Source organism: Chinchilla lanigera, unplaced genomic scaffold (genome assembly GCF_000276665.1).
Source record: "Chinchilla lanigera isolate Chin_1 unplaced genomic scaffold, ChiLan1.0 scaffold00020, whole genome shotgun sequence".
In the NCBI taxonomy this organism is placed as follows: Eukaryota; Metazoa; Chordata; class Mammalia; order Rodentia; family Chinchillidae; genus Chinchilla; species Chinchilla lanigera.
The window spans coordinates 13,801,784-13,827,189 of NW_004955421.1; the positions used below are offsets into that span (position 1 = coordinate 13,801,784).

The 25,406-nt window shown below is 36.1% G+C and overlaps 1 protein-coding gene across 1 annotated transcript in view; it reads left to right on the plus strand.

Moving 5' to 3' along the window:
* Positions 1–25,406, plus strand: part of Cntn3 (contactin 3 (plasmacytoma associated)) — a 319,768-nt gene that overhangs the window by 113,005 nt on the left and 181,357 nt on the right. The window contains exon 4 of the mRNA XM_005383763.2: positions 3,810–3,985. Coding sequence (XP_005383820.1) covers positions 3,810–3,985 — 176 coding nt within the window. The remainder of the gene's footprint in view (positions 1–3,809; positions 3,986–25,406) is intronic.

A 25,406-nucleotide genomic window follows, 5' to 3' on the forward strand; every position in this document is an offset into this window, starting at 1 on the left:
GGTGGGGGCAGGAGCAATAACTAGGAAATTGAGAAAAAATTTTGAACAAAGAGAAGTGATATAGAGAGCCCTTTCTGGACCTCCTCACGGCCGAGGAAGTTTATATTTGTAATCTCATGAAAAGTTATTGGAATTCTAGTGAGTTAATTCCAATCTACCACTTCCAGTGCTACCCATGGCGAGAATAAAGACACTAAGGCATATTTGTAGTTGTAGGGAGCCAAGGGGTCCCAAGTCCAGGTACAATGATAGCCATCCAGGACAAAGACCTTGACCAAAGGCAGAACCTAGTTTTTATTCATTCATGAAGAAGGGAAAGCCTTGAGGATGAGTGACTGTGAGAACTGTGGGAAGTAGGTGGGTGCCATGAGCTGGGCTAGGTAGGAGGCCTGAAATCACCTCTGCCAATGCAGAGAAGGATATGCAGAAAGAGTAATCTGCATAACACAACTGAGATAGTATCTAATATTTTGGTGTCGGTGCTGCATCTCTGATGTGTAATATTTGAAGCCCCAGGAAGTCATAGCCTGTATCACAAGGCTCAATTCCAGCCAACAGTGTGGAACATTGTCTCACACATCCTAGCTCATCCCAGCCCACTGGAGGGAGCAACAGGGTCTGGGCAAACACGCCTGTCTACACCAAAGATTACCATCAGCACCTTTCCTAGAGCAATATGCATTGCTTAAAGCCAATTGAAGGGATAAGGAAGGGGTCCTAGCCAGCTCTGTACATATCAATACATGGAAATAGGGTTAAGTTCAGCCAAAATGAAGGCAATTGCTCCTCTTCCAAGGAGAGTCACCTAGGTGGTCCTCTGCAAAGCGCCATAAAATTAAGAAGCTGTTACCATAGCTTTAGGACCTAGAAAATTCCCTGACATAAAGACACTCAATAAATCTCTTTTCACTGACTGAGGCCAGGAAGGAAAGATGACCTTGCCAATCAAAGTTGTTGAATAGGAAACTGGCTCATTGTGGAGGTGAGGAAGTTTCTTCTCAAACTTGAATGTGCATGTGAGATTTTCCAAGCTCTCTGAAGGCATAGATTCTGAGTCAGCAGATCAGAACTGTGCATTTTCCTATCGTACTCAGACGGCACAGCTGCTGCTCATCTGTAAGCTCCGAGGGTTCAAGCAAATTTGGAAGGGCAATTTACTTCCTTCTCTGAGTTTCTGTAGTTCTAGGACTCAAGGAGGAAGACAAGGGGGAAGGACTAGCGAGGGCTTGTCATTCAACTTTGAAACTCTAAGGGCACAGAATACGTGCAAACAGAATAAAGAAAGCCAAATGCTCCTGAAGAATCATAGAGTAACTCTACATGCAAACCAAACCAAAACTCATAGCAGAAATTGGCCACCAATCAAAACGAGGCTTCAGCTTTTGCTTTTCTGATTTTGTTCTTTTAAGACTGTAAGAGAACAATCAGTGCCCCAGTGTTTTTTTCTGTTCCTTTCTGTTTGCTCTGTCAGTAGAAATGTGGCTACAGGCCTTGGGAACTTGAATGTGAAATTATAAGCAAGATTAAGAAAGCTTTGGTTGTAAAAATGAGCAAATGATTAAATTGTACCTGGAATAATACATTAAATTTAAGGCTTACTTATTTTCTACCCTTACCAGGCACTTAAATTTCATTATGTCTTATTATATATATAGAAAATGATATCAATATGCAATAAAATATAATGATAAATGTTCATATGACCACTACTTAGTTTGGGAAGTAAAAGCAAAAAGCTGAATTTCCTACTGAATGACCCTTAAACATGGCCTCTGCTCTCTTCATGATACCTTATTATGGATGTTTGCTACTTTCATACACTAAAAGTACATTAGTCCACTCTCAGTATTACTGTAGATGTTTTTAAACTTCATGTAAATGGTGCCAAACTGCAGTTTTACACTTGCTTTTTTATGTGCCGTTGTTTGCCAGCTCATCCATTTTCACAGTTTTGTACACTGGCTTCATTTCTCTTTGAGATGATGTTCGCCATCTGGCTCCACTTACACTTTCACAGTGGAGGGAGGTATACAGAGCCAATGTTTTGTATACTAGTCCATTTTGACTTGTCTCATTGTATAATCGAAGAACTATGATCTAGACTGGGGACAGTGAATAGATTGGGGGAATTAATAATAATTAATGGAGAGTTTACTACTCTTACAAATTGTTTATTGAAATTCTCATCTAAAAATAGACATTGTTTTAACCACTTCTCCAACATTTAAATGAAGAACTACAGAGATGATTTTCATACTATGCTAGAGAGTATAGAACTGACAGCAGTGCTATTTTATTGTTGCAATTGAGGTGTCTAGGAAATGCATTTTTAAATTTATATAATTCTGTGTCCTTGAAATTGTGCTATATGAGTGAGTTTTCAAAGGTGAAATCAACTTTGATGTATCTGGTGTACTTATTGTTCAAAAACTCTTACTTTTCTAGTTAAAACATTTAAAAACAAGCTGCTTTCTTCTTTCAGGCTTCCCATTGATAAGTATGTCACTGGGGTTCATGGCTTCGCTTTTTCAGACCTCCTGCGTGGTGTTTAGGTCTTTTAGTACAGTGTACCATTTTGTAAATAGGACCGTGATTGCACTGAAAAGTAGAGAATGCCTTGGAGACAGGTATTTACCCAGACAAATTGAAAAGAATAGTTGAACACTTACTCAATTAATTTATTAAATGTGTTCAGTCAGTCTGGTAGATCAAAGAAATGTGCTCTTTCTGCTTTCATTGTCAGCAGGAGAGTGGTCTGAAGTATCTAAGACAATTTTCTCAACTTTTACTTTATCTTTGTCTATAAAGACCTAGCCTAATTTTATCCTTGTGTGAACAAACTAAATTATTCTCACCTGTTCAGGAAACCTTTAAATGTCTTTTTCAGATCTTACTTTGTTGTCATTTCTACTGTATTTTAATATGTGCTTTTTGATAAATACATGGTCACGCTGACTTATTCAAATAATGTATATATCACTTTTCATTCATGGGGGAATAATGTGTAAAGTGCATTTAACGATGTAGAGTCTTCTTTCAAATTTAAAAATGCTGGAAAGAAGTTGCTCAAAGGAAGCAACAATTGGGATGAGGGAAAGGAGAAAAGGAAAGAAAGAAGAAAGGGAAAATGCACACGTATATAAGGATAGCTGGGATAACTGTACTGCTGATGTCTAATGGTTTATTGAAAAAAACAGTTAATGTTTAAGTATTTTGACCAATTCTGAATATTTATATCTGGTAATCTGAAAATTAATTTGAAGGCAACAATGTGCAATATAACCACCATTGGTGAATTCCTACCATCTTGTGTAGTGAAACTCTGTATTGTTTTTACTTTTTTTGTTTTTATTTTTTATTCTCCTTGATGGTTTGATCAACCTTGCATTCTTAAATCTGGTAATCTGAGCAACTTCACTGAATAACAATATGGAATATAAAAGGAGCTGTTAATTCCTATCATTTTGTTCTGAAACCCTGTATCATTTTTTTTGTTGTTGTTTTTGCTTTGTTTTATTTTTGTCTATGTTGTTGGTATTTTGCTATTGTTATTTTTTATTCTCTTTAAAAAAATGTTATAATGCTAGTTGGGTATGGTGGCATATTCGTATAATCTTAGCACTTGGGGAGGCTGAGATATGAAGATCTCAAGTTTGAGTTCAGCTTGGGAAGCATAGCAATTTAGTGAGAACCGACCTCAAAGAAAATGTGTTTGGGATGTAGCTCAGGGCAGAGGGCTTGGGTTCAATCCCTACTACCTGGAAAAAAGTCTAAGAGAAGGGAAAAACCCTTGACATTTCTTTTGACAGATGGCAGCTGAATGGAAGTAATATCGATATGAGCATGGAACATCGTTACAAGTTGAATGGTGGAAATCTTGTGGTTTTTAACCCCAACAGAAATTGGGATACCGGAAGTTACCAGTGTTTTGCAACAAATTCACTTGGAACAGTTGTCAGCAGAGAAGCCAAACTCCAGTTTGCCTGTAAGTTTATGCATGTACAGATATCAAAAATACTTGAAATTATACAACCTAAGTTATGTGAGTATTTCAGATTTTAGAAACCATATAGAGATAATATTCCAAAAATAAGTTGAGGAAACAACTCAATATGATTTTATGAATTGCTATACTTTGAAAAACTTGGATCTTAATGTAAATGTGTGTGTGCACATGCCTGTGTTCTATATTACTGTTTTATAAGGATTCTGCTTAGGGGATGACAAAGAGTGTAGGGATATTTTTGTTGAGCTGCTACTCTGTCTGGTACTATGCTAGAACTGAAACAAATATGAGAGTTCTCCAATATAGTCCTTGTTTCTGAAGAACATTTAAATTAGAATTAAATCTTATTATATTATATCTAATTATATCAAGAAAAAATATAGCAAGCAGAGAAAGAAAATAGTAGATAGGGTGATGTACTGTTTCTGCCTTTGGGGTGTTGTTATAAATGGCAATTAGCACAACCTCAACTGCTTACGGTACTGTGTTAATCAGACCTGGGGCAATACACGGGCCAAACTGAGAAAAATCACATTGTTTCTCTAGAAAACTTGACACTTTAATCAGAAACATAATTTAGCTTTGATCTTTGCTTATTTTCTACTTTCTGTTTCCTGTATTGATTTTCCTTTATTTTAGTTGCGTATTGTATCTATAAGGTACACCACGATGAGTTTGGTACACACATCTTTACATCACAACAATTCTGAAATTGGTGCTACACATTCTTGTAATGAGGCAGCAATCTCTTAAGGCATTATTAAATTATCTATATTTCATGTATTCATGGCTTCTTGTTTTGCTTTTTATACTTATAATGACAGTAGTTGATTTTACTCCTTCCATTATGTTCTGCATGTTCTGCGTTTCATATTTTCTTTTTCCTTTGTTTTTTTCTCCCCCTATGTGCATGGTAGTTTTAAAAATAATTTATAAATATTCATGGACATTTTGAAAGGTATAGGACATGTTATAGAATTTTAGCCTTCAAATTAGCTCAAATATTTTGTGCCTGTTTTCCTTAATAGCCAGAACTTTGTTTAAATTTTTTTCAGAGTACTTCCTTTGTAAACAGAATTTAGTTTCTTTTTTCTTTAGTGTATAATTTTCAGTATTGGTGCATTTCCATGATTATTGATTTAAATCATGTAATTTTAATATACATATTATGTGTATATATTTTATGTACTACAGTATGTATTGATACATGTATGGGGTAAATATATATTTATAAAATATTCTAATTATAAATAATATGTATAGTTTTTGACTAGTATTTTAGCAAATCTATTATATATCTGTGTTTTACCCATCTTCAAGGCCAAATACAAGATCTCTTCCTATTTCTTCATTCCTTTTTTTAAATTTTCAGTCAGTGTTTATACCTTTGTAAAATTTCAAACACATTTCATGCTTTTGTATTTTAAAGACTATTTTTCTGTGGCCTCAGATATGAAGACAGCTTTTGGTCGGTAATGAATGTTGAATCCCAAAACCATCGGAGAATTAGTGTGTGCCCAGCTGCATTCTGGGAGTAGTGCTGCTGTAGGGAAGAAGGTGACCAAAATAAATTCAGTTTCTTACGAGCTCATCCCTACTTGCTATATATCTGGATTATAAATGGTAGAATTATTTTTTCTTTATCCTTACAGGTTAAAATATATATTTCCAGTATACAGCTGAATTTATGTCTGCTTTAACGTCTTTTGCTTAGAACTTGAAAATTTCTCTTGTAATATTTATGCTAAGATTATAGGTAAAATTATTATACTTCAAGCATGTTTTTTCTTCTATATCTTTTAGTTTTATGTTTATTTATATGTTTAAAATGCACTGCTCAATACATATTGCATGCTTTTATCCTACTTTTGAAATTCTTTCTATCCCTTTTTTTGTTTGTTTGTTTGGTTTTTATTTATTTATTTGTTTGTTTGTTTGTTTTTTTCTGGTACTGGGAATCGAACTCATGACCTTGCGCTTGCCAGGCAGGTGCTGTGCCACTGAGCTAAATCCTGAGCAATTCTTTTCATCTCATAGTGTTCTTTCCTATGATTTTCTGTTCCTGAGTCATAGAATCCACATCATTGTAGGTTCTTCTGGAGGCCAAGATTGTTTCTTTGAAATGTTCTACTACTTAAAGCATTTTTACGTTTAAGAGCTTTAAGTAGGCTCTAACATAGATCATGCCCATGCTCCATCTCTGTCAACTGTTGGTTTGGGTGAACTGTTCCATGCAGAGGGGAGAGTGTCTTCCCTGACTACAGGAGATGTATAGTTCCTGTATCATTGCTGTTTCCAGTAGACTTTCCTAAAATACCATGGTGAATGTTTAAATTTTTAACATGTATTACAGCAAAGGGCACATTACCATCAATCCCCATCAAAATACTCCTCCTCTTTGAACACACCCATCATTCTTACCACTTTCTGGACGCCCACTTTTGTAAGTGTCTTTGGTTCCATTGTTGGGGCTGCCTCAATCCTCTTGATTCATTCAATACATTTACCTTTCACATTCCATTTAACTTTGGGGAAAAGCTGAAAGTCACCTGCTATAAGATCTGCTGAGTAAGGTAGATGAGGACACAGTAATACCTTCAAAAACCTGTCTTTCTTTTCAGTGGCATTCAGCATCATGATTCAATGAATTTTTTATCACATTTAAAAACTTGAAAAGGGACTTCCGGAACCACTTCAGAAAGTAATGAAAATGATGGGACAAGTGTGTTCGAAGGGAGGGTGAGCATTCTGAGGGGGATTCATAGCAATGTGTCTTTTACTGTAACACACTTATAAATATTCACTCCTTTTGGTTACCTTTTGTACACTATTCTTTAATGTATTGATATTGTTCTACTAAAGATTCTTTATAGCTTATGGTATGGGAAGGAGTACAAGTAAGTTAGTGGCAGGGTACAAAATATCTTCCTGATTTGATTGGGAATTCTGTCTTTCACAAGGCAAGCCGGAGGTGTATTTTGCCTGTTTTCACAGGCAAAATAAAACTTTCACAAGTTTTATTTACTCCTGTGCTTGATATCAGATTGTTAGCAGTCTTGGTGTATAGTTAGATTCTTTTTCTGTCTATTAATTTGTATTTTTGTTATCCTAAGATTTTATTTGGGTGTTCAAGAAGTGGTATTGAGTAGTCTTAAATTCCATTAATGTGGAAAAATGCAGCATTTTGTTGAATATGATTACAATACAGATTTCAGGTAAAAATCCCAAAGAAGGTGGCAAGGAAGTAGAAGATACTACAGTACAGCATTGCTTTAATTTGCTAATCTGGAAAAAGTTGTAATATAGTAACTGAGAGAAGGAGTAAAGTGAAGACCCTCCTGTTAGTAGGATGCTTATGATGTCAGCTTAGAGAAATTTTGGCTGGCTTTGTTGGAAGCAAAGGGGTGGGAAAGTGCTGTCAATGAAAAATGATCTAATTTTTCAGTATAGCTGTGTCTGCTCCTCAGACTCTGTTGTGTTTTGTATGCTTATTAAGAGTCTTTTTTTTGTTTTAGAATCCATGAAGAAAGCATTTCTGTGTACTTCATGGATAAATGAGTACATGAAAATATGGTTAATACACTACTTTTAATGCTAGTGAAATGCAAAGCAATTTTATCTCAGTTTTCAAGTTACTTGAAAATAGCGTTGCTAACAAACTGACAGTGAAAACTATATTTGTAGTTTAAGAAGCACGTGTTTTGTACATATTCTCTGTCCGTTTTAATAAAGTGGAACACTCAAAACCCATAAAGGTTCATAAAACGATGCACTGTTTGCATTGTAAGCATTTTCTCAGTTATTTGCTGTTACACGTGTGTAACTTTTGGTGCTTGTTTATTTGGAGTTTTTTTTAATCACTTCCTTAATCACACTCTAAGAAGGCTTACAGAGTTGCCTTTAAGCATCCCAGCAGCATGCTTCAATAAGTAGTTTTGTTTTATTCCTGAATTTCTTATAATTCTTGATTGAAACGTTTAACCCCTTCTTAGTGGGAATATAGTTTCCAAATCATGAATTAGATCAGAGTTATAAATTGTGTGGAGAAAATACAAGGAATGTCAAATTATTATTTTAAGGTTTAAAAAAATTCAAGCCTAATAAATCCTCCTTGTAACTTGCCCTGGTTACATTCCTTCTCTTCCTTACCTCTTCTCAACTGATATTCACTCTTCTGAATTAATTGTTAGGTTTCTATACATTTTAAAATATTTTTACTACACATGCTTGTGCCTTTCAGTAATATGCAAAATAAAAGTTTTATTGAATATTTAAAGAAACAAGAAAAAACAAAATTGATTTACTTTTCTAATTTCTTAAATTTCTATACAGTGGCATTTGATCACATACACACATTGCAGCAATGTTTTGGAAATATCCGTTAATGTACATCATTGTCAACACTCGTTATTGTCTTGTTTTTAAATTAGAGTTTTACTGTGGTTTTAAGTTGCATTTCTAAGATTATGGTGAAGTGGAGCTCTATTTTATATGTTTGTTGACCATTATACTTTGTTATCTACATTGCAGTCTTTTTTAAAATGATTTATGGAGTTCTCTGTATGTACTAGAGTAACCTTTTGTCATTTACAACAAATACCTTTTTTTTTATGAGACGATTTTTTGATATTTTGTAATATTTACATATTAATTTACATTTTTTTGCTGTTTGTTAATGTATGTTCGTTCTTTTATCTTTAAAATAAGAAAGAAAACATTGAGAAATAGTAAAAGTACCTGTTTCTTAAATAAGATATAAAACTTAACCATGAAAAATCATGAGCCTAGGATTTTCTTTGAGGAAACATTTTCCTTATCAACTAAATGTATTTACTCTTCGTGGTACTAATAATGTTCATACATTTGTGAGTGGTTCTTTCTTTTAGTAATTTTAACCATTTAATTCATGCTTTGTAATATATTGACACAAATTAGTTTAAAATGTCATTTTTGGGGGCTGGGGATTTAGCTCAGCGGCAAAGCGCCTGCCTGGCAAGCGCAATGTCGTGAGTTCGGTTCCTGGTACCAGAGAAAAAAAAACAAAAAAAAAAAATAAAAATAAAAATAAAATGTCATTTTTAAATTTTTCTCACTTTGAGTTTAGATGTACATTCTCTATTTTATTACAAATATTATATTGGTATATTTTAAAAAAACAGATTTGTTAGAAATTGACCAGTTTTGAATCTTTATACTTTATTCATTTTTCTCTTGCCTTATTATTTTTCCATGTTCCTTCTAATTTTTCTATGCAATTTATTTGTATGTATGGCTACTCATTATTTTTCAACCTCTTTTCTGCTAAAAATACATATGGCTTTAAATTTTGATGAAAACGTACCTTTATCTATGCACAAATAATTTGAAGTATGGAAAATTTCTTCTTTAAAATTATAATTTCACTATGATTTCACTTTGACCTTTGAGTTATCAGACATATACTTTTAAACTTTAGATTTCTGAATGTATGGAGCTGTACTGATCTTGTTACTAGTTTCTTACCTACCAGCACATTGGCCAGAGAATGGACTCTAAGGTTTTAAAGCTTGGAAACTTTTGATATTTCTTCTGTGGTGCACTGTATAATTAGATTTTATAAATGATTCTTTTATGCTTCAAATTAATGGAGGTTCTCCAAGCTATGTACAGTCTTCTTTGGTTTATTCCTGTTAATTTTATTGTTCAGATCATCTGCATTTGTGTTACCATTTAATCTTTCAATTTCTATCTCAATGATAGTAATTGTTTTACTTCATTCTGATATTTCTATCCATTTATTCTTTGTATTTAGTAAATTGATGATATATAAGAGTTTAGAATGTGTATATTTTAATTAAATGTAGTGACAAGATAAAGCACTATAATAATAATTTTGCTTTCTATTTAATATCATTATACTTACCATGTTGTGACTTTTTTCTTCCTTTATTAGATTTCCTTTCCCCTCAGAAACACTGGAGATTATACTCCCTATATATTTTCTCGTAGAAATTGCCCTAGAAATTTAGTATGCATTCTTAGCAAAGTTGAAAGTTTATGAATATCTCCAGCAGTGAGGACTTTACAAAATATTAAACTGTATTACCCAATTCCAGGCTCGTAGTTTATTATTATCCCTTTTTAAATTTTTTGTGGTCGGGGAGGGTTGTTGAGACAGGGAGAGTCTCATTACGCAGTTCAGGCTGGCCTGGAACTTGTGGCGATCCTCCTACCTCAGCCTCCCAAGTGCTGGGATTACAGGCAGGCACAATCGTGGCTAGCCTTTTCTGAAAAACAAAATTAACTATGATTAGGTATTATTGCTCCTGTTCCTTTTATTTTCTATTTTTTTTTATATTAGAAGTAATAGCATATTCAAGGTCATGCAAAGTTTATTATTCTTAAAGAAAACATCAGGTTTTTTTTTTTTATATCTGCTATCTCCTTTTCTAGAGTAAGCTATTTTTTTACTTGTTTTCATACTAGGGGTAGTATGTATGCCTTCTCATTGTACTGTATCACCAGCCCTTATTTTGCATGTTAATATAGGTTGTCACTAAGTCTTTAAGGTGTCCAGGCTGGGCTCAAACTTGTGATTTCTTGCCTCAACCTTCCAGGTACTAAAATTATAGGCATCCACCACCACCATGCGCAGCAGAGTAAACTACTGTTAACTTTTTAATCCCCCTCTTTTGATATTTTTCTTAGTTTTTCTGAATAACTTGTTTATATTGCCACTCCATAGGTTTTTCAACATTATTATTATAAGTGCTAGAACTGACCATTAACTGTGGGAACTGACACTTTTAACACCTCCCAGCCACCTTGGCAATGTGAGCTTGCACTGTTAGGAGGTTTATGAAATACTGCTTGTTTCAGTTGTAACTGTTAAAAGCCCCAGATTAAAAACAGTCGAGTGCATGCTGTTCCTCTCCAAGTGGTAGGTTTTTTAGCTCAACCCCATTCTAAACTCCATAGAAGATAGAAACTTTAACTTTGCCTGTGTAGGAAATTGGGTGTTAGAAAGATGACTGGAGCCAGGTGCTGGTGGATTCATGTTTGAATGTGCATCTTAGACCGTGTTATTACAGGATTTTGGGGGGGGGCTTTAATTTTATTAGGTCAACAGTCAGTATTGACATTATTATTACCTTGTAAATAATATTAATAGATGTATTTGGGGGCAAACTATTGTCCTGATTATCTTTATTTTCATGCCTCATTTTTCTGTTTTCCAAAAGTTACTAATGTAATTATATGTTTTTACTTTTTGCTTTTCTGTATGGTCTTTTATGGAAGTTGGGCAAAATTTTGGCCAATTTCCTGGATGTCCTCTTAGATAGTGAGATATATAAGATATTCTGTCAGTCTTATCTTCATGTGGAAATATGTCCTAGAACTCTTTGGAGTGCTCCAGTCTGGTCTGGCCTTCCTGCATATCAGAGAACATATCTTTCTGGGATCTGTCTTCATCCTTACTGGGAAAATTGCTGTGTATATCTATTTTCCATGTCTTTCTGTTTTCTGGCATTTATTATTGTGAATACCATGTCTTTAATAATCCTAAGAAAGGATGATTGATAGCTACAATTGCCCTAGACCAACTATCCCAAAATTATTATGCTGATAAATTTGGTTGAGAGACTTGGCCTTAGATTTGGTCTAAGTATATGTACTATGTTACAAATCATTTCCTTCAGAAGTTTAGGAAGGTATTTTTTCCTTGCTCCGCTCTTCCAGTCTGGTGCCAGTTTTATTTGTGTTATTTTGTATAGAGTGACCTTTTTTTTCCCTAGGAAAATGTGTTGAATCCTACTGTCTTCAGAATCCTACTGTCCTTTAGAAGTTTAGGAAGGTATTTTTTCCTTGCTCACTCTCTTCCAGTCTGGTGCCAGTTTTATTTGTGTTATTTTGTATAGAGTGACCTTTTTTTTTTCCCTAGGAAAATGTGTAGAATCCTACTGTCTTTAGGCTTCTGAATTTCATAGTGATTTGTTATGGGTCAGATTTTGTTTAGTGTCTTGGTTACTATATTTGTTCAGTAGCTTCAAACTATGAGTCCTTGTATTATGATAGATTTTATGATTTCCCCTCTTTAGTTTTCTCTTTTTTTCTATTTTATGTATATCATTACTTTTATTTTGAACTTACTGGATTAGATCATTCTTCTGAAAATTCCCCTGCCTTCCTACCCTGTCCCGATTTCCTTCTTTTTGACTTTTACAGCTACCTCTTAGTAGACTTCTTCAACCATTTCTTTGAACAGTTCTACTGAGATTTTAATACTTCCTATGACTTTTTTAAGTATGTAGGAGATTTTTTAAGAGATGTTTTAATATTAGAAACTCCCATGTTATAACTTATTCTAGCTTAGTATTTAGAATTCTAGCTTAGTAATTTTCATATCTGTATGAAAGCATGAAAGATGGTACTTTGCATTTTTGTTAAAACTTTTTCCCTAAATTGTTTCATTTTTCTTATGGTGGCTTATTTGTGCCATGAAAAAGAAGCTTTATTTTGAAGGTACCACAGGAGCAGAGTTTAGAGCAGAGACTTAAAAACCAAATGGAAATCTCTGTACCAAAGCTTGTCGTCATGATTCACTTCTGTATGGCTCATTTCATCAGGCCCCGCTGAATGTTTAGCTCTTTAATTTTGGGAGATCAGATTCTTCAGAAGGTAAAAGAATCTAGTTTTCTTCCTTGAGGGCAGAAAACTTTACTAGCCTTCTAGAAGTCAAGTGGAAGATTAAGCTGGGAGCAATTGCAATATCCAGTACTCATAAATGTGTTTATCCTACGTTTCTGCACAAGACTTTCATCCAGATGTCCTCCTTTTGCCCTTTTCTCTTCTTGTCTACATGTAAAACTCTCCCATCCTTTGTGGATGGGACAAGGAGTCTGGAGGCCTCTCACTTAAATTCTTCAAAAGATTTCTCTTTCTGTAAGCAAGTCCTCATTTGGGGACTATTTCAGGGGGAAGAGAGATTCCATAAGAGTACTTCATCTTTGTTGTCATTTCATACACTCAATGTTTAGATTTACCCTTTATGTTCACTATTCTATTTACTCTTTTTTCTTATATCCTCAATAATGTTCCTATTTTTGATCTGTATACTTTAGAAAGGATTTTAGTGGATTTCATTTGGTAGTCAAGACTGTTTTGTTTTCCATGTCTTTTTTTTCCTTTAGTTCGAGTGCTTACTTTGCCATGTTTTAGAAATAAATCATTTTGCAATATAGTGTTAAAGTCACAGATATAGGAGCCAGACTTCCCAGATTTAAATCCCATCTTTTCCACTTACTTTCCCTGTGACTTTGGGCAGGTTCGGAATCGCTTTGTGCTTTAGGAACTTCATATGTATAGCCAAGATACCAGAGTTTATTTCATCCACGTGAGAATGAAGTGAGCTAGTACATGTCAAGCACTGGAAATAGCGCCTAACTGCTAGTACATGCTGTGTAAAGAAGAGTGATGATGGTTAGGGTTTTTGTGGTACAAGTAAAGAAACAAAGCAAAGTAAAAATGCCTTTATTTCGGGCCTGGGAAGGTGGCAAAGATTGAGAGTGACAAGGACCTTCTGAGGCCCTGCCCAGGAGAACAATGGCTATATAAGGCCAGACTGGGGGTGGGGTTTAGGGCGTGGTCTGTCTGATGTGGCATGTAGTGACTGGGCAGGGGGTGGGAAAAAGGAAATAGGATGTTGTAAAAAAGAAACTAGGAAGTTTTAACTGGGCCAGAAAGGAGAAAAGCAGGGCTTGCCGCATGGCCACCTTTGGGTCTGCCATATTTGGTCACTACCATGATAATTTAGCAGAATTTTTATTTAGGTGGAAAACCCATAATTGTCTTTTTAAATGATTCTAGGATATGATTCCTAGGATTCATGTCTCATGGAAACTGAAAAATTTTCAGCATTTATCTCTTCTGTTTTTGTGTATCTCCATGTCTAGTCTTTGCTCATTGTGGTTCATCCCATGAATATGTGTTTAAGTTTCTTATTTTCTGTTCCATCTCTTTTACAGTCTGTTTCAGATTTTCTGTTCTATAACTCTGCAGAGTTATCCACTCAGTTCTAGTTTACTTCATTAGTTCTCCCCAATCTCTGCCCAATTTCATACTAAATTTAAGAGTTTTCAATATTAGTTATATTTTTCTAGGCATTCTGTCTAGTAGTACTTTTTTATATGATGCCATTCTTGGTTCAGTGCATCCTATTTTTGTCTTAATGACTCAACCTTCCTCCCCTTTCTTACTTTGTCATTTTGTCTGACTCTGAAGTATCAGGTATTCTTCTGCAGTGTTGTTCTCTTAGCTCAGGGAAATTGTGATTGGTTGATCTGCCATTCATAGTAACCTGTGATTTGTTTGTCTGTTGTCAGTTGTAATGAATATTTTTGCCCTTGGTAATTTTCGAAGTGAATTTCTGCCAACCTGTGTAAACATGTGATTCTTGTTAACTGAGGTTTAAGAGATATCCATACCTAGCAGCTGCTATTGCTGTTGCTAGAAACCTCAGGGATGTATTACTAACCTGGGAACCATGTATGTTAGTATATTGACTTGATGTAGCCAGCCATATATGGTAAATTTTCATTCTTCCTGGTAGATATATTCTATAAAGTCACTGTTAACATTGAAGTAGCAAATACTCAACCATTCCTCCACAGGGGAAATATAGGATTAGGTTCCTGTGAATGACATTTTCATCAACCATACAATATGTAATCTTATTTTCTGTGGATTCTTCCATAAAGGTACTTTATATATAGTTGACTCAGTAGCATTGAACTCATGGCCAACTAAAATATAACTTGTGCCTGAATGGAACTTATCTAACACCTGTGTTTCCTCCATTGGGCACTCACAGTCTTGCTGTTCACAGGACATAAGATAGCGCTTCAGCACTGTACTCTGGGGCTGCAACAACAAAAAGGTCAAATCTGTGAAAAAAAAACCAAAAACACTAAATGTATGAAGAAAAGAACAGCTGTTCAGAGTAGGAACGCCAAAACTAGAAGGCAGAGCATCAGCCTGTGTAGCCATATTAGCAAACGTTTGTGTCAAGAGACAAAATTCTTACCACTCTGCTTGCATCTCTGAGTAACCCTGAAATACTGATTTTGGATTCACATCTTTAGTAAGTGAAATTTCAGGCCTGAAGTCCATAGATTAGGCAGGCGACTTAGCCATGTAAATAATCATGAAATCCCAAACCACAAGAGATGTAGTCCTTCTGGCTGAAATACAGGAGTCCCCCTTCATCAACTGGCCATGGTGTCAGTTCCCCCTGATGACCCATTGTCCAAAAATATCAAACGGGAAAATCCAGATAATTACTGGTTCATACATTTTAAATCCCACACTGCCTGACTAGCTTGATGTAACCTCCAGCTGTCCGGTCCAGCCTGCCCTGGACATGAATCATGTCTTTGTCCAGCATATCCATGCACTATGCACTACCTGCCTCTTAGTCACTTGGTAGCTGCCCCAGTTATCAAACAGACACTGCTGTGTCACACTGCTTATGTCTGAGTAACCCTCTCTGTACTTAAGAAAAGCCCAAAAACGCAAGTGTGGTGGTGCAGGCAGTTCACATACACTAAAGAGCAGTTGTAAAGTGCTTCTTTAAAAATGAGAAAATGAAAAGTTATCATAAATATGTATGCACAAAACACAACATAACATCCATGGAGTTTAGTACTCTCCACAGTTTCAGGGGTCCATTTTTCTCCCCATTTCTGCCACTCTATCTACCCCATCACAGCCTCATTCCAAAGAAAATAATGAACAGATATTTCCCAGTCCCCTGACTGAGTGTATGGCCTAGTTTAACCAAGAGTTCAGCCTTTGAGCGCTTCAGGATGACTTATTTCTTTCCTCATTATTGGGACATAATACCCAACACCTGCATATTAAAGGAAGAAATGTTATTTGGGTTCACAGTTTGTAGAGGTTTTAGTCCACCATCCAGTGGGTTCAAGACAGCACAGCCCGTCAGAGGTGTACAACAGAATAGCCGCTTGTGTTATGGCATTCATTAAGGAAGTGTTAGGGAGGGAGATAAACCCTTGTAGGCCACAACCCCAGTAATGTACCTCTTCTGATCAGTCTCCACCTCTTAACAATAAATCAGCTAGAGACCTCCATATTCTCATCGTCTTTCGAAAGATCTACCCTTGAGTGCATGAGGTTTTGGTGACAAATCTACATTTAAGCCTCTATGCAGGGTATATGCTCATGTCGTAGGCCTGAGACCTCGTTCCCTGCTTCCCCATGGGCAGTTGTCAAACCTAAGCTGCCAGGTTGCCAAGTGCACACTTCATCTTCTACGGACCTCATTACACTGCCAAGTGACTGCAGCGTCATCTCAAGAACTTATCAGTCTGGTTTGTAGCTTTCTTGTATTATTTATCTCTGCATTTGATTTAATTTTGTTGTATTCTAACATTGCTTGGCAAATTGAGGAACTAGAATTTGCTCATCATTCTTTGAGTTTCTTCATTTTTTTTCAATTTCATTATTTAGGAAGATAATACTAGTGAGTGAGGCAAACTATGTAAGTAAGAAGTCAGGACTAGGATTTCAGGAGGAGCTCAGAAAGCATGTTGTGTCTAAAGGGAACATCCAGTGCTCAGATTTCCATTTTGGGGGATTGTTTAGTTACCCCTAAATTCATTTTGGGGGGCTTAAAGTCTCCCCCGAACTCCAGTCTCAGACAAATTCCTGCCACCTCGCCATCTCTTGAGTATCAGCAGACATCTCAAACTTATGTTTCCAAACCATAACCTTGACTGTCCTTATAAACCCGGTCATACCTGAGGTTCTCCACCTTAGTAAGAGATGCCTTTTTTGTGGTTGTTTAGGCTCAAACCTCAGAATCACCCTTGAGCTGTCTTTCTCTTACAGTCCACATCCAGTCAGCGCTAACTCTTCCTGACATCTCCAGATTATAACCGGAACTGGACCACCTCTCACTCCTGTTCCTGTCACTGCCCTCACTTCAATGGGAGTCAGGTTCGCCTCTCACCTCCCCTTAGGCAGTGATCTCCCAAACATCTCTTTCCTGTACCATCACCACCCCTGCAATTTTTTTCTGTTGGATCAACAACCAGAATGATTTTTTTTAATTTCATGCAAGACAAATCTATCCCTGCTATTCAAAAACCCTAATGGTTTCATGTAAACTTCACTCATGACCTTGGCTCCCAAGCCTCTGCCCTGCTTCCCATGTGTGATCTGCCCCTTGCATTCTTTTCTTGTGGCCAGTGCTCCTGGGATTGCCTCCCTTTAGGGCTGAGAATACCCATGCCTAGGGCTGAACTGTAGACCTGTACTGTTTGCTATCCCAGGCCACTGCTTCGAAGTCACTTCCTAAAAATCACTCTCTATCCTCTGTGCTTTCAGCATAGCCTTGATTCTTGCCCACCACTTTGCAACTTTATTCATCTTTCTCTCCCTTGCTAGATTGAAAGACTTTGTTGCTCATTGCTATATTCCTAGAACCTGGCAGAAGGCCTGGAATTTAATAGATTCTCCTTCAATTTCTGCTCAGTGAATGAAATAACAAGTAAGAATATGCAGGAACCATGTTATCGAAGTTAATCACTGTCCAAGATAAACCATAATCTGTTCTTTACCTGAAATGTCTTGACCTTTTAAATGTGGGGAACTAAATCTCAATTTTATAAAAGCCAACCCTGTCTGTCAATGTCAAGCAAAGAAGTCGGAAGGCTGTATAGTGCATATGGGTCACCAGTTAGGGATCTTCGACCTAGATGTTGAAAGCACACATAATATGCAATTAATAAGAGGATCCTATTAGATTATGGATGACCTTACTTCCCTCTCTTATAAGATATGTAAGACAGCATCTTGCTGCTCCATCAATTTGTAATCCTTTTATATAAAATAGAAACTGATCATATCACCATTTTAAAGGGTTTCTACTTCCCACCACCAGGCATGCATATTTCTTTTCTTTTTTTTTACTTTTAAACTCTGGAAAATTAAGTTTGAAGAAAGATTCAACAAATGCAGGAATTGTTAAGAATGAACCCCATTGTGACTGGCTGTTATCAGGAAAGAAAAGTTACTGAATACCAGCTAGCTACCGTTGTGTTGTAATGGTGGGGGCCTCGTCTGTTGTCTTATAAGCAGTGCTACTTCGCATAGATAAACAGTGCAACTAAAAACACAAATTTCATCTTTGAACAGAAGTGACTTTGATGAAGTTCAAAGCTGCTTTGCTCTGATGGGCTAAAATCAAGTTAAAATTAAGATAAAAGTCTATAACTCAATACGCCATTCAAACCAATGAGTTTCTTTTTTTTTTTAAAGAAAAGGACAAAACTTTTTAAATGAACACAGTACTTTTCAATAAAGGAAGGTTGTGAGTTTTTAAAACTAAAATTCTATAGAAGTCAACATTTTTTTTCAGTAACTGCATCTTTTACATGTTGTGACAGTCTGTATAAATGGAATGTATTTGTTATTTCTCTTTAGAATTATAAAAATGTTTGCAAGGTAATTACAGATATCCTAAGATATTCATGGCATGACAATAATACTTCTGGGTCTAAGTTAGGGTGAAAGTTGGTTGAGAAGATTCCATGGACAGGTATCTTAGCCTAAACTCTACCAAGGTTTTGTGCTTTGTACCCAGCTATTATGCCTATGAGGTAAAAATATAAGAATCATTGAAATGAAGTAGACAAAAAGACTATCATATTCAGATTCATCAGAGTGTTTCTAATGTATTTTCTCCTAAGAACACAATTGCATTAGTTTGTGTACTAGGCCTTCTATTGAGCTGGAATCCTGGTGAACAGAGCATTATTCTAGACCACGGAGGTTGAGTTGGATTTAGAGCTTTGTCATGGAGGTCTTCCTTACATGGCCATAGCATGATTCAGTAAGTGGCCAAGTCATAATAGCATATTTACCAAACACAAAGAAAACGTTCTCACTGTGGAGTTTTAAGAGTAAGAGTGAGAAAGCAAAACAGATTAGAAACTCCAGGGTCACAGTATATGGATTTTTTCAGTGAGTGTTTATTGAGTATTTCTATGTACCGGGTACTTCACAAAAGGCTTACCACTGAGAAAGTTCTTGTTTTCATAGATCCACAGGTCTAATAGGGAATAGAATTTCATTGGATTAATAAATATATACAAATTATGGCTTCTTCTGTCCCTAAAATCTTTCTTTGGTAAAGTTGCAAGTTATTCTTCAAATTTCCAAGTTACTCCTTAAAGAAAATGAATTTAGAAAACTCATATGATCTAGATGTGAATAAAGATCGCTTCGGTCTTGCCAGTGCAGTTGAAGAGGAGTCCAAATCGGTCAGCAGAAGTGATCACGGATTGCACAGCTCAAGTTCATTTCAGCAATCTTACTGCAAGCAAGCACTTAGAGGCCAGTAAACACAACCCCATTTTTTGACTAATAAAGATAACTGTAGCTGTTCTGTGGCAACTAGAACAGTAGGGATGAAGACCAACAAGAAGACCAACACAAAGTTGGGAAATTATTACTTTTGTTTATACTTTCCATTGTTTATTAAAAGGATGGAATGTGGCAATGGATTGGAGGTGGAGTGTGGAATATTTTTCTTATGGATAGCAGTATAGTTCATCAAGATAGGTAACATTAGAAGACTATTCATATTTTTTGAGGGTGTAGGAAGAGTAGTGGTGTATGATTATAGAGGTAATGTACTTGTTATTAAGCATATTGGTTTGGGAGAAGTTTTTCACCCACTCAGTTCAGTAACAGAATGGATAGTCAGGGAGCACGGTCTTGCTTGTTTGCCTGAGGTTTCCTGGATGGGATCTACCCAGAGCTTCTTTTTTTCAGTGAGATAAGTTGGCCCAGATCTGCCTGAGGCAGCATGGAAGCTGGGTGACTTTATAACTGTCTTGCCCAGTGGAGGCAACTTTTTCTAATTCCTGCGTACACACTGTCTGTGTAATAATGCCCTCGTAGCAGCTGGAGATGTGGAAAGCTGGAAGAGGGGAGGATATATCCAGACTTTCATAGTAAGTTTTGATGTTTAGTTCACATACCATAGAATTCTTCATTTACAGCACACACTCAATGGCTTCTCATATCTTCACAAAGTTGTGTGACTACAATCCCCACAATCACTTTTGCAGCATTGCGTCATCCCCCACAAAGGTATGCCCGTGACCAATCGATCTCCACTACCCCTCATGGCTCCTACCTTAGTTCTTGGGTACCACTAATCTGTCTCTATGGATTTGCCTAATCTGATAGACCACTTTCTGTCTCCATGGATTTGCCTAATCTGGATAGTTCATGTAAACAGGGATAATACAACTCATAGTGTATTTCGATTGTTTCCTTTCATTTATTGTACTCCTTTGGAGATTCATCCATGTCGTAGTTGAATCTGTCACTTTATTCCTTTCTGCATAATATTGTTTTGTTTAAATGTACGGCATGCTGTTTCCCTATTCACTTGTTGATGAACATGAAGGTCATGCCTACTCATTTGACTATTGAGAATATGCTGCTATAGACTTCCAAAACTATGCTTTTGTATGGACATATTTTAAATTTTACTGGGTATATACCTAGAGTGGAAGTATGGAGAATATATATGGAAGAAAGATATTTTCTTTTTCATTTTGGGTGAAGGAGTGATGGGGCTACTGAGAACTTAATAGATATCACAATGCAACAGTGTCGTTTAGAATCCTCCTGCGTTGCTCTCTTCCAGCCAGTACTTGTTGAAACTAATGACTCAATGACAGGCTTGGAAACTCTTATTTCTGTGAGATGGTGTAATTTATAGTTTGGGAAGTAATGTCTTCTGACGCCTCCTCTGTCATGTGTCTGTGGATGCTGATCACTGGACATGGCACTTGCTCCCTGTAACCACAGGGTTATTCCTCTGGAGAGTGTGGAAACCTTCCTATTCTTTTGTTGAACTGGTGTACCATTGATGGAAATCCAGCTCATTGTTCATTATGGATTTTTGCTTTGTTTTCTGTTGCCATTTCGTCTTAGCAAAATGATTTTAACTGAGGCTACAAATAAAAACTGAATCAATTAGTTCAAAGAATTCAGATAGAGTATTTATCTCAGGAGTATTGGCCTTCAAACTGGACCATCTCTATCAATTTGAGCTGATTGCTGAGTATTATTTCAAATTCAGTACGTTAGTTTCCTTGACAGTGATAAAAATATGCCTGGGTCTGAAGATCTAAAAGATTTTGATTTCATAATGACATGTACATTTTATTTTTTACTGGATTTCATTAAAAAGTTAAATCTAGCATCGGTGCATATGAGCTCCTTTCCCTTTATCAGTTATCAATCATGGCAAACTTCCTGAGTCAACAGTTTGTTTGAGATTTCAATAGCAGTTCATTTTAACGTTCTAGTCAGTGTTGTCTTTGAATATAAAACATGCTGTATGTATCTTTATAAGGATCAAACAACAATACTGCTTAGCTTTTTATGAAGCTGATCTGTTTCCTTTGCAGTTGAGTATAACTGTGTAAGACATAAGTCCTGTGAAATACTGGTTCATTGAATTCAGTATCCCAAAGACTTAGAATTTTCCTGAGGTTGCCAACATCATCAGCCCATTTGGCCCTTTGATTAATTGCTCTTCTTTCCTACAGGTATTTTGTGGTGGTTGTTGTTCCAATGTAACATAGTTACAGTAGAAGTAGATTGAGTGCTTCTCGGGATAAATCAGAGTTGTTTTGTTGAATCTTGATTCTTGTTTAGAAATCATCTGCCTGTTGTTTTGATTTACTTTCTCTCGTTGGTCACTGTAGGAGTGTTCCTTTATTGCTATACTGTTGGAATTTTTTTTATCACATCTTAGGATCTCTAAAAGCAATTTCTTGACTGTAGCAGAACTGTTATGGTTTGGGTGTGAAAGAAAGGATTGCCTGACGAAAGGAGCAGCTGCTTGGGTGGTATACATAAAGTTAAAACCAAATGGCTTGTGAAAAAGGCTAGAACTGAACTCTACCCTTTAATTTCAGATAAAGTACTATTATATATGTGTGATGTTTTATCGTGTATCGTGTGCCATAATTTGCAGGCTGTTGTGCTCTCCTGCTGTAGCATGCTAAAAATATTCTGTAATTTCTTCTTCTGCATGAGCATCTATTTAACTGAGTCCTGGTTGAATGCTCATCCATTATACTGCTGTGATTCTATTTTACAAATGTTGGAATATGTCTTTAAAATCATACTTGAAATCCCGTAATTTTCAGAGTAATAATCTCCTTTGGAAGATTTTTTTCCCCTTTCTCTCTCTTTCCCCTTTATTTTTGTTGGAGTTTTAATTACAGATTGAAAAATTAGAATGGCTTTCATAAAAGGGAGGTTTTTCCATCTATATCTTTTCCTAATTCTACATTTCATGTTGTATCTCTTTTTGGTGAGTTCTTAAATGATATGATTTGTAAAAGACATCCAATATTATTTTTTCTTCTGTGAATTGTCTACCCTAATTCTTCTATGAAGCAAATAATGTGTTTTAGAATACAGTAAGCTTTTTAAAGAAATTACATATATTATAAATTATACTTCAGAACTTTAGTTTTGAAATTCCATAACAGGGTTTTAGTAAATGGAATATTTCATCACTTTGGTTATTTAATTTGGTAGAGTTATTGGTAAAAATCTTCTATAGTGAGCACTAATCAATTCATCTTCTTTATATGGGTTTATTTTAATGAATAAACTGAAATTGTTTCCTAAAATTATAAAATATAAGTATAAAATATAAAAAATATTCATTCACTCCAAGTTGTCCACTAGACATACAATCCATGATCTTCAAGATAAATTTTTTCCATGATAACTTACCTGGTCTTAAAACCCCCTTACAAAAGATGCTAATGAGAAGACATGTAATTATATGTAGCCCGCATCTTTCCCACCATCACAGTGATTGTGTACCCCAATGCACAGTAGTAGTTTCAGTGTAATACTTTAGGAATTGATTTAAATTTCATTTTTGTACTTTTTATCTTTCCTTTGTTATTGATAGTCTATCCATGGATTTTCTAACACCGTATCTCAGGGTTGTGAGCAATTCAAAATGTTTTTGTCCCAAATAGGCCTCCAGTCTCTCTGCAAGTAGTTTGATGTCCAGTCAGACGAATATTACACCTCATAGCATATTTCTGTTCTCCCTTCGTTACTTCCTCCTAACTTCCCACAGCTTCTCCTGGAACTTACTTTCCCTCTCACCAAATGCTTGCTTTCTCTGTATCTCTCTCCTTCAACCACATTGCTCTGTGTCTGCTCACATCACAAGGAATTTAAGTGCTAAAGAGTGTGTTAGCTGCCCACAAGGAAAGGTCTTGTGTAAATTGGCTGCAGTACTGACTGGTTCCAGAGGTTCACATGATGCCCTTAGGCCTTGAGATCTCCGTTCTGCTTTCATCCCTGTTGACCTCACTGTGGAGCTGCCTTCATCTATAGGGTGTCTGTAGGTGCCAACTCACTTCCCAAGCAGGCACAAGGAGAAGAGCTTGCTTCTCCCTCAGATGTCAGATACAGATTCCAGGTGTAAGCCTTATTCATTGGTGCAGGAGGCCTGCCCTTCTCTGGAGCAGCCTTGTGACCCTGTCTGGCAATTACATCAATTGGCTGCTCCCCGTGTTGTCCTTAGATGCTCGAGAGCTTGACAGAGAGCATGTCTTAAAAGTAAAATAAAGATACTGTTACAGAGAGGGGTGTGCATCGTGCACAGACAAAAGCAAACATCCCACTGTAACAGAGAATTTTTGTTCACATAAATATGGCTGTGAGGGAGATACACGGAGGAACTTAATGCCACTGAAAACAGTCTCCACTTTATAGCACTTTCTGTATTCCTTCTTCAAGAATACCAGCCCAGGAAATCCACCTCAGTTCCGGTTGGTTAATTTTGACTGTAATTCAATTGTTACCTTTTTCTTTTCCTGTTTTAACCTCTCATTATATATAGTTTTTGTTCCTTGTTTGCCCTTAAATCATGTAAGAATCCCACTCTCTTTAACTGATGTGTGAATGTGATAGCAGCGGTAAAGAAAGTTATTTATGATTCTGTTCCTCCTGCCTCTCCTCATAAAAGGGAGTGCTCTGTGTGGTATCCTTTAGTATTCTTTGTATTGCCAGAATAGAACGCCAGGCCTGCGGAACAATAATTTTGAAAGCAAGTTACCCCTTACTAAGGGCCTGCTGTATACCAGCCACCTCGCTCCAGTGCTATGGAAAGCATTTAAGATACAATTAGTTTTAGCAGGAAACTGACATTTTCAAAGGATTCTGATAAAATGTTCATTTTTAAATTTCAATGCCATCCAATGCAATAGAAACAATAAAACCATATACATATATACTCTTGGCTAGCACTCTGTGGGCTGTGTTTTCACTTTCAATGGCTGTGTGATATAATAGGGATTTCTTCGAGTAGTTACCTTTCACAAACTATCCTCTGGGTCTAGTAAGTCTTCCATACTTGTTTTTGATTGACCTTCTATGTACTGTAGGCTTTGAAAACTGGATTTCAGGCTCACAGAATGTCCTTCTACTGGCATAATTTAATTTCAATCTCCTACTTCATCTCATGCCTTAGCGCTATTTTGCTGTCTCCCTGCTTTTATATCTGTATGCACCATCAAGTATTTCAACAAGGAATAAATCAGAATACATAAGTTTGAGTTCCATAACCAAGTTTATCTGAAGAGTAGTAAATAATACATTCAGTTGGTAAATTGTAAATACCCTTAATAAAAACTCAGCTATGTTTTTAGATTTTTTTGTATATAGTATAGATAAATACAGATAAATAATATTTGTTAAGCAATTATTATGGACTAACTACAGTGCCAATAAAACCATTTACATAATCATCCAGTCCCTAAAACAACTTTACAAGGCCACACAGCTAGCAGGAGAAGACCCATATTCTGAAGCCTTTTATTTTTCGTTGTAAAGTCCATGCTTTAACTACCACATTGATTTAAACTCTAGGGGAGAAAGAACTGTAGAAGGCATTTAAGACACTCCTAAGTTTAATAGGCACCTGACACTGTCTACAGGTTCTTTGGAAATGTGAGTTTACAAATTTCATCTGTGTTAAATGTAACGGAAACACTAAAATCAGATAAAATATACTCTTGGCTATAAACTACATTTCTTTTCCCTGTGGATTTTTGTTTTTAAATTCAGCAGTTGTGTAATACGGATTGATTTAAAGCTGCTGGTGGACAAGACAAGATTATTTAGACAACAGCATCAGTTCATTAGAGAGAAAGTGAAGGATTTGAACAAGACATGCTGGCTCTCCAGGAGCTGTTGACCTGGAAACAAGACAACAACAACAAAAGACATGTTTTTCAAGTTTCAGTAAATGACTGACCAGCAGACCAGCCAGAAC